This window comes from Peromyscus californicus, unplaced genomic scaffold, assembly GCF_007827085.1.
Source record: "Peromyscus californicus insignis strain IS unplaced genomic scaffold, ASM782708v3 Scaffold_7__1_contigs__length_154581171, whole genome shotgun sequence".
In the NCBI taxonomy this organism is placed as follows: domain Eukaryota; kingdom Metazoa; phylum Chordata; class Mammalia; order Rodentia; family Cricetidae; genus Peromyscus; species Peromyscus californicus.
Window position 1 is genome coordinate 8,583,600 of NW_026294595.1, and position 9,634 is coordinate 8,593,233.

A 9,634-nucleotide genomic window follows, 5' to 3' on the forward strand; every position below is an offset into this window, starting at 1 on the left:
TGCTTAGGTCCAGCTTCAAGTCTCTAGTAGGACTGAGGTGGTTTGAATAGGAATGGCCCTCACAGACTCATGTGTTTGAATGCTTGGTCGCTAGGGAGTGGCACTATTAGGAGGTGTGGCCTTGTTGGAGGAAGTGTGTCACTGAGGGCAGGCTTTGAGGTCTCAGAAGCTCAAGCCAGGTCCAGTGTGGCACAATTCTATTTCTGCTGTCTGAGGATCCAGAACTCCAGCACCATGTCCGGCTGTACACTGCCATGCTTCCTGACATGACGAAATGGAATAAACCTCTGAGCTGTACGCCAGCCCCAATTAAATGTTTTCCTTTATAAGAGTTGCCATGATGATGGTGTCTCTTCACAGCAATAGAAATCCTAAGACAAGGACATACTGCAGAAAAGGAGAAAATCCACAGAAGTATAAAGAAGGATGGGCCAGCAAGATGGTTCAATGGCTAAAGGAACTTGCTGCCCAGACTGAAGACCTGAGTTCAGTCCTCAGGAACCACATGGTGGAAGGAACCAACTTCCAAAAGCTGTCTTCTGACGTCTATATGAGCTTGAGTATGAAGCATTCAAGAGTGCACACTTGCATGGGCACACACACACACACACACACACACACACACACACATACACATACACAATGTAATTATTTTTTAGACACTCAAAAATTTGTTTTAGTTTTTAGAGAGTCTCATTTAGTTGTTCTGGCTGTCCTGGAACTTGGTATGTAGACCAGGATGGGCTTGAACTCATAGAGAACATCCACTTGTCTCTGCCTCCTGAACGCTGAGATTAAAGGTGTGGTGGTCACTGTTGTCATTGTTGATGGGCAGCTAGAGAGGCTGGCCATTTCTTCTTGTACTTGTTGGCTTTGTATCTGTGATTTACCTATGTATGTCCTATGTCTATATCCTGTTGGTAATTTTTACTGTTTTATTGATTTTGAAAGTTCTTTATATATTAAGGTTACCTCTGAACATTATTCAGTGTGATCCCTAAATTCCCTGGGGGAGTAAGAAGGAGGCACAGCCCTTTCCAGGGTTTGAGCATTGTCTGTTTGTCCCTCTCTGGGCTGAGGAGTTCTGGAGTCGGATGGCAGGATGGGGCTTGTCTGGTCGGGCAGAGAGGGAGGGGCAGTAGTGAGGAAAAGAGACAGACGGGTAGGCGCTATGAGTGACAGCCTTAATGGGAGGCAGATGGAGGAAACAGGATTGCCCTTGCTGACAGGAGGGGTCAAGGGGCATAGGGCTTTCTAAAGACAGGAGCCTGAGTGACTGGCCAGCCGTGCAGCCTGGCTCCACTGTGTGATGCCTAAGGGCTGTGAAAGGGCAAAGGTCAGGTCCTCCCTCCTGCAAGCCTAGACCCTCGTAGGCCCCAGAGGTGGAGAAGCTGAAGGGACTCTGAGCCCCTGGAGGACAGTGTGTGTGGAGGCTCCACAGCCAGGGAAGGGTCCCTACCCAGCTGTGCTTCACTGGGCAATCTCTGGAACCTCTCTGAGCCGATGGCATGGATGCTCGTGACCTAGCGTTATCTATTAGGATTGAACAGAATCACCGTGTAGAGTGTTTAGCCCGATGCTAGGACCCAGGGAGCGTTCCACAAACGCATGTTATCTCTTACGTGTTTGGTATGCATGTGTTTACATCTACGTATGCATGTGTATGCATGTGCCACGGGGTGTGTAGAGGTCAAACACAGCCTGTAGGAGTCTGTTCTCCTCTCCTGCCATGAGGGTCCCAGAGATCGAACTCGGGTCATGAGGCTTGGTGGCAAGCCTCCACTCCCTGAGCCATTTCACAGCCCTTGGGTGTTGTTAATCCACCCCAGGTCAGCCACTGGCGACATCAAGATGCTTTTCATTGGATCCAGGACTCTGAGAGCCAGGCAAGTGACCAAGTTGTGGGTGAAGACACCCACCGAGGCCAGGACCAGAAGGACCACATCTGGGCTCACCCACTACAGGGAGTGGAATCTATCCTCTGAGTTCCACTGACGCTCCTGGGGACCTTCAAGGCGACCTTTTTTGGAAGAAGGGTCTGGAAGATGTCATGAGAGAGAGTAAACTGAAGCCACTCTGGATCAGAGGAGCCCCAAGTCCAAGGGCTGGAGCCACGGAGGAAGGAAGGGGTGACTGGAACAAACCCGAAGCAGGAAGCCACAATGTCCTTTCTACATGGGGCTGGGTGCGGAACCCAAGTCCATGCATGCCACCCAAGTAGCCTCTCAACTGAGCCACATCCCTAAACCCCAGATGCAACTTTTTGGGTTTTGTTTTTGTTTTTGTTTTGTTTTTTTCATGTGTGTGGATGTTTTACCTGCATGCATGTCTGTGCACCACTTTCAAGTCTGGTGTTTACAGAGTCCAGAAGATGGCATCAGATCCTTTGGGATTAGAGTTACAGGTAGATGGCTATGAACCACCCCATGGGTGCTGGGAATTGAACCCGAGTCTGTAACTACTGAGCCATCTCTCCAGCCACCACCACCCCTTTTTTTAAGATAGGGTCTCACTATGTCATGCTGGCTGGCTGGGAACAGAACCTGGGTCCTCTGCAAGGGCAGCCAGGGCTTTTTTTTTTTTACACATTTTATAAATCTTTATTGACAAATAATTCATGTAGTATACAATTTGCCTGTTTGCATAATTTGATAGACTTTAGTCAAGCATCCTTATAGGCCTATGACACCATCACCACTTTCTATTTTAGAACATCGCTGTGTTCAATTTCATACACACATATAATGTATGGGTATTACATTCCACCTTGTTTTTTTTTGTTGTTGTTTTGTTTTATCAAGATAGGGTTTCTCTGTGTAGCTTTGCACCTTTCCTGGAACTCGCTTTGGAGACCAGGCTGGCCTCGAACCCACAGAGATCCGCCTGCCTCTGCCTCCCAAGTGCTGAGATTAAAGACGTGCGCCACCACCTTGTTTTTTTAAATGAACATAATATTTGCAGTTGTAACCATTTTTAAGTTCACAATTCAGTGGCATGAATTACATTCAAGATATTACACTCATGATATTCCTTAATTACACTCATGATATTAAATACATTTGTGGTGTTCATTGATTACATTCGCAGTATTCAATCATAACTATATTTATGATATGATTTATTACATTCATGATATTATGTCCTGATACTACTGTCCATTTGTGGGGTTTTCCATCACACAAAACAGAAACTCTGTACATACGAAATCATTGCTCTATATTCCTTTCTTCTCCATCTTGAGATAACGAGGGAGGTTCATGAACATCTCAACTGAGTTATTTTTTGTTTGTTTTTCGAGATACGGTTTCTCTGTATAACAGCCTTGGCTGTCCTGGAACTCGCTCTGTAGACCAGACTGGCCTCAAATTCAGAGATTTCCTGCTTCTGCCTCCTGAGTTCTGGGATTAAAGGATTAAAGGGATGCACCACCACCGCCCAGCACTGAAAGGTTTTTTAGTTTCTTGAAAAAAATAGGTTTCCAAGCATGGTGATGCACAGCTTTAATCCCAGCATTTGGAGGCAGGGCCAGGTGGTCTCTGAGTTCAAGGCAGGCTTGGTCTACATAGCAAGCTGTAGGTGGAGCTTTCCTGTCCTGCAGCTACTCTCAAATAAACACACTGAGGCTTATATTAATTACAAATGCTTGGCCAATAGCTCAGGCTTGTTATTAACTAGCTCTTACATTTTGAGTTAATCCATATTTCTTATTTATACTCTGCCACATGGCAGTACCTTTATTAGCATGGCGTGTTCATCTTCTGTTCCCTCTGCATCTGGCTGGTGACTCCTCTGACTCCGCCCTGCCTCACCCCATGCAGTCAGGGCTCTTAATTGCTGAGCCATCTCTCCAGACCCTGGTACAGGTTTATTTGTTTGTTGGCCATTATTCCCCGAACAATCCAGTAATCAATTACTGACCTGGAGTTTACACCGTTGGGTGTAGAGTCATCTAGAGACTTAGTACACAAGAGGAGCTGTGTGGGACCTACCAAAATGCTATGTCATTCTGCAGAAGAGACTCGAACGCAACCGGGCAGTGGTGGCACATGCCTTTAATCCCAGCACTCGGGAGGCAGAGCCAGGCGGATCTCTGTGAGTTCAAGGCCAGCCTGGGCTACCAAGTGAGTTCCAGGAAAGGCACAAAGCTACACAGAGAAACCCTGTCTCAAAAAACCAAAAAAAAAAAAAAAAAAAAAAAAAAAGAGAGAGAGAGAGAGAGAGACTTGAACGCCCACTGGATTTGGTGTTCTGGGGCGTCCTGGAACCAAGCCTGTGATCCCAACACTTGGGAGGTGGAGGCAGGAGGCTCATGAGTACAAGGCCAGCCTGAGCCATTCTGCGAGTTCAAGGCCAGCCCAGGTTACATGAGCTCCTGTTTTGAAACAAGAAACTTTGTTCCCAGCCAGTCAACTCTTGCCCTGTGGCAGATGGCAGGTGCCAGGCAGAGAGACCACAAACCCCCACACAGGGTTAGAGCCATGGCTATGATGCAGCTCCAGGAACACTGACACCTACCCATAACTGGCCTTCTAGATTCATCAGGGCCTTGCTTCAGCCACTCCAATTCTTGTAGGGGGAAAGCTGCCTGGCCCCTGTACAGTCCCTTCCTGCTGAGTCTCCGCTCCTGCCTCCCAGCTCAGGGTCTAGGAGCTTAGGCAGGTGAGATTATGCCTGTTTCACAGACCAGGACACGAAGGTTCATTGATTCCCTCCAGTGAGAAGTGGGGAAAGTGGGCAGCCTGTTTGGACAGGGATCAAGGGACAGAGAATAAAGAACTGTCCCCAGTGTCTGCGAGGAAGAGTTGGGTGCCGGGCCCTCACCGCAGCACAACAGCCTGCAGCGTGGAGACTGAGGTGGCTGCTGCTCTTCCTTAGGGAGTGGCCAAAGTCGAGCAAGCTGCAGGGAGCAGTGTTCTGGCTAGGAACAGGGTCTGCGTCACCTCGGGAGGGAGCGGGCCCTTAGCGGACCCTGAGCCCCAGCGGAGCTCGGACGCCCTCTAGCGGCCCCGCGGGGAATCGTAGGGCGCGGCGGAGCCGGAGCAGTGAGGCGCGCCATGAGGTCCTCCCGGTGGCAGGGGGCACTGTGGACGCACGTGCGCTCTCACAGGCCCGCGCGGACCGGAAGTGGGAGTGGTAGGGTCACTTCCGGCGCGGAACCGCGGCCTGGGCGGAGGACTAGTCACCGGCGCGGTGTCTGAACCGGTAGATCGGGAGGAGGTGGCGTGTGGGTGTCGGGACGCGCGGCCGTCGCCATGCCATTCCTGCACGGCTTCCGCAGGATCATCTTCGAGTACCAGCCCCTGGTGGATGCCATCCTGGGAGCCCTGGGCATCCAGGACTTGGAGCGGCAGGAGCCCCTGGACGAGTGAGTGGCTCCGTCCCCTGTAGTTGTCGCGGCAGGAGCTGCGTGGCTCCGAGCGCGAGCTCCAGCCCGAGGCGGGCCCGCAGCGTCTTGCAGGGCAGAGGATCTGGGCCTCGGCGCCGCTCCCTGTGCATGGATGCCATGAGACGAGCTGGCTGTGGCCGAGCGCGCTTTCTGCAGACAGCAGGCCTCAGGTCCTCTGGGGAAGGAAGCCGGTGTGGTTCTTGTACCCTGTGCAGGGCTCCCCGGGTATTCGGAGCATTGCGACAGGCGAGCACCCAGACCGGTAGCGTGATGTGGGATGCAGGGGGTGGGGTGGGACAGAGGAGGGGCGTTGGGAGAGTCATGAGCTGAAATTGCAGACAGATTCCCTCACCAGGGGCGTCTTTTCTCAACTACATCAGATCTTTCCTCTGAGGCCTACTCTGTGGGTGCAGTGTGATACTTTTCCAGAACTCCGAGGCGGGGCTGGAGGGCTGCACATCAAGGCGCTGCCGCCCTCCCTTGGCTGAGCCTAGCATATTCCGGAGGGCTGCCCCAGATAAGCTTTTTGTGTCCGGGCGTTGGTCGAATCTTGGGGCCAGCTTGTTGCAAGAGGTCTGGTGGGTGAGATTAGGGAGAAGAGCGAGTGATGAATATCGTCGGGGAGAGGGTGGTGAAGGTGAATGTGTTTGGGCCGTTGTCAGAGCTGGGTGCAGGGGTGGAGCAGCCCCCAGGCCCAAGAAGCTTAGTAGGTAGTGTTGACTAGGAGGGGTGAGAACGTTGGGGCCACCGTCAGGTGGGGCTAGAGAGAGTCCCTTTGATAGCAAGCCGAAGGATGGCTTTGAAACCACTTCAGACTTTTGACCAAGAAAGGCTTCTGCCCCCGCCGCCGAGCCTGAGCAGTTTTGTGGGTGGCTGTGGAAGGGCACACAGGGTGGGGCAGCTGGTCCCCAAGTGTTCCCACCGTGTCCGCTTTTCCTCTGATGTGCAGTTATGCTGCGGGCGAGGAGAGCCGCATCCTAGTCCTCACTGAGCTGCTGGAGCAGAAGGCCCACTCTCCATTCTACCAGGAAGGGGTGAGCAACGCCTTGCTGAAGATGGCCGAGCTGGGGCTGACTCGGGCAGCTGCTGTCCTCCTGCAGAGTGGGGCCAACCTCAATTTTGAAGGTCAGCAGGGTCCCAGAGGGGCCAGGCCTAGGCAGCCAGGCCTGGCCTCTGCTTTTCCTCTTGTCTGCGGGGTGGCTTGTAGCATCTCTACTCCCACAGAGTGGTGTTGCGTCTATCATGTGATTGAGTTGCCCAGCTTTCCCAGCTTCCAGATTAATCCACTCCTATTGTGGTGAAATTACCCTGGCAGTGCCCAGAGCTGAGGGAAAGTGCTTTTCTGCGACTTTGAGCTGTCCTGCAGGTTTTGCCCAGACCCTAGAGGTGGGAAGATAAGCCATAGTAGGCATCAGTTACAGCAGGCCTCACAGGTTCCTCAAGCACCAGGGAAGACGAAGAGCCAGCCTCCGATCCTGTCACTGGCTGTCCCCCCAGGAGGTAGAAGCAGGTAGACTGCCTAGGAGCCAGTGGGGGGGCCAGTGCTGACCCACACACAGTACAGCCTTAGTGTCTTTGGGAAACATGCTCAGAGGCTGCAGGCACCTGCGAATCCTGAAAGCAGAGGAGGGGTGTGTGTTCCCAAGCCCATCCACATGGTCACCTGGCCTGGCTGTGGTCAAGCATGGAGGGAGGCTGAGGCAGAAGGACCTTCAGTGATCCTGGGCTACCCAGCAAGGTCAAGGCCTCCCAGGGCAGTGTAGTGAGGGCCTAACTCAAGAAAACAAAAGACTGCATTGCTAGGCTTGATCACGGCAGCCGCTCTTCGTGCTCCTTGGGAACAGACCTGAGAGGAAATACTGACAGAGAGGAAACTGAGGCCAACACACAGGTTGCATACCCATCGGAACACGCCAGGACTTCAGGCCTAGCATCTGCACACTTGAGGTGGCAGTGCTGGGGAGAGGACCTGAGGCTAGGTCTTGAACCTTCGAGAATGGACTGACCTGTACTGCTTTGCCTCCAGACCCCGTTACCTATTACACAGCCCTGCATATCGCTGTCCTGAGAAACCAGCCCGACATGGTGGAGTTGCTGGTGCGCCATGGGGCTGACATCAACCGGAGGGACCGGGTAAGGGTCAGGTCCAGTCAGCTTGTGGGTGCGTGTAGATTTATCGACCAGCCTTTCAGGCCCCAGGCCAACATGGCTGCCATCCATTCCCTTTGGCTCAGATTCATGAGAGCAGCCCCTTAGATCTGGCCAGCGAGGAACCTGAACGCCTGCCCTGCCTGCAGCGCCTCTTGGATCTTGGTGCGGATGTCAATGCGGCTGACAAGAATGGTAAGTGCCTCAAGGATGGCATAGCCACAGCTGGCCTACAGGAGGAGGGCATCAGCCTGTCTGAGTCCAGGACCCTGGAGAGAGTGTGGCCACTGTCTCCATGCTGCCTCAGAAGGCATCTTTAAGAAGGGAGTGTACCCTGAGTCTGTGTGTGGATGCAGACAGGTCCTGACCTTGCTGGCCCTCTTGTTCTAATTTTTGTGTGGATGAAAAGCCAGAAGCTCTTCCCTCGGCCCTGAGAATCCTGCTTCCACCCAGCCCTGGGCACACTGACCTCATCCTCCCTCTCCTTCTTAGGGAAGACAGCGCTGCTGCACGCTCTGGCCAGCAGCGACGGAGTGCAGATCCATAACACCGACAACATCCGGCTCCTCCTGGAGGGAGGTGAGGTTCCACATCTGTCCACAGCAGCTGCCACATCTGCTCTCCATCCCCCCACCATTGTTTGGTAAGGACTGTCTTTTGGCCGCCTCTCACTTTTGTTCCCGTGGCTCTTCCAGGGGCAGATGTCAAGGCCACCACCAAAGATGGTGACACTGTGTTCACATGCATCATCTTCCTGCTGGGGGAGACTGTCTGTGGGGACAAGGAGGAGGCCCCGATGATCAACCGCTTCTGCTTCCAAGTTACACAGCTTCTGCTGGCCCATGGGGCCGACCCCAGCGAGTGCCCAGCCCATGAGTCCCTCACACACATCTGCCTCAAGAGCTTCAAGATGCACTTTCCACTCCTGCGCTTCCTGCTGGAGTCTGGGGCCGCCTACAACTGCTCCCTGCATGGTGCATCTTGTTGGTCTGGCTTCAACCTCATTTTTGAGAGGCTGTGTTCCCACCCAGGCTGTGCCGAGGATGAGAGCCACGTTGAGCTTCTGCACAAGGCTGAGACCGTCCTGGACCTCATGGTGACTAGCTCCCAGAGGCTCCAGCTGCCCGAGAACTTCAACATCCACCCAGTTGGCAGCTTGGCAGGGAAGATCCAGGCCCTGCATTCCTCCCTGAGGCAGCTAGAGAGCTACCCGCCGCCTCTCAAACACCTGTGCCGTGTGTCCATCCGGCTGTGCCTGCGGCCATGGCCTGTGGACACCAAGGTCAAAGCCCTGCCCCTGCCTGACAGGCTCAAGTGGTACCTGCTCAGCGCACACAGTGGCACAGAAGACAGCTGCTGATGGATCCTGGGACGGAATGATCTGGGTTGGCTGAAGCCGGCCTGACAGTAGACCTGGTACTATATCAGCCTTCAGAGGGTCCTCTTACTTGGGCAAGCTTCGCCCTTTACTGATAGAAAAACCACTAGGGTAGTGCCCTGGAGGCCAAAGGCATGGCTACCTCCAGGGAGGCTCCCACCTCCTCCCTCAGCCTCAGCCACATTGGAGGGGCTGGTGTGGACTGGACACATCTGCCCTCTGGATCAGGAGCTGACCAAGGAAGCAGAGGCCAGGCCCCTTGGTGGCTGGTTGATCCTGGGGGAGGCACATGCCTGGGTCTTTCAGGGACCAGTGCCAAAACCCCAGGCCATCCTGTTAAGCCCTACTCTGCCACCTCAAGTATCACAGTGCTCCGAGGAGCTAGAGATGGCTCTGAGGTCACCACAGTGGTGGTGATCTTCTGGGATAGAGGCCTGCCTGATCCTATGGCCTTTAGTGCTCAGACGCTGTGGTTGGCGGCAGCTCTGCCCATGTCACGTCCAGGTCTCGGGACTGTGCCTTCTGCTTAAAGGTATCATGAGCGCAACAGGACAGTCTGTCTCAAGAGCCTGGATTTGTGAGGGGCTCCCCAGAACATGTCACTGAGGCCAGAAGCTGGCTCTGCTCCCTAGCGCTGAGCCCTTACAAGATCTTCCCAGTCAGCGTGGCCTTTGGGAATGAGCAGAGATGATTAAATATATTTATAAGATTAAACTCGGTGT

The 9,634-nt window shown here is 53.4% G+C and overlaps 1 protein-coding gene across 1 annotated transcript; it reads left to right on the forward strand.

The window, feature by feature from the left end:
• The first annotated feature begins 5,138 nt into the window (after window positions 1-5,138).
• Asb6 (ankyrin repeat and SOCS box containing 6) lies at window positions 5,139-9,626 on the forward strand. The gene is made up of 6 exons (XM_052723547.1): window positions 5,139-5,365; window positions 6,336-6,511; window positions 7,413-7,519; window positions 7,621-7,729; window positions 8,027-8,113; window positions 8,230-9,626. Exons 1-6 carry the CDS (start codon window positions 5,253-5,255, stop codon window positions 8,892-8,894), a joined length of 1,257 nt encoding a protein of 418 aa, XP_052579507.1. The 5' UTR covers window positions 5,139-5,252; the 3' UTR covers window positions 8,895-9,626.
• Window positions 9,627-9,634: the final 8 nt, after the last annotated feature.

Bases quoted from the DNA above. Each gene is read 5' to 3' on its own strand.
- Asb6 (XM_052723547.1), top strand. From the start codon at position 5,253: ATGCCATTCCTGCACGGCTTCCGCAGGATCATCTTCGAGTACCAGCCC. The intron at 5,366-6,335 runs GTGAGTGGCTCC...TCTGATGTGCAG, and splicing joins CGGCAGGAGCCCCTGGACGA to TTATGCTGCGGGCGAGGAGA. The intron at 7,730-8,026 runs GTAAGTGCCTCA...TCTCCTTCTTAG, and splicing joins CAATGCGGCTGACAAGAATG to GGAAGACAGCGCTGCTGCAC.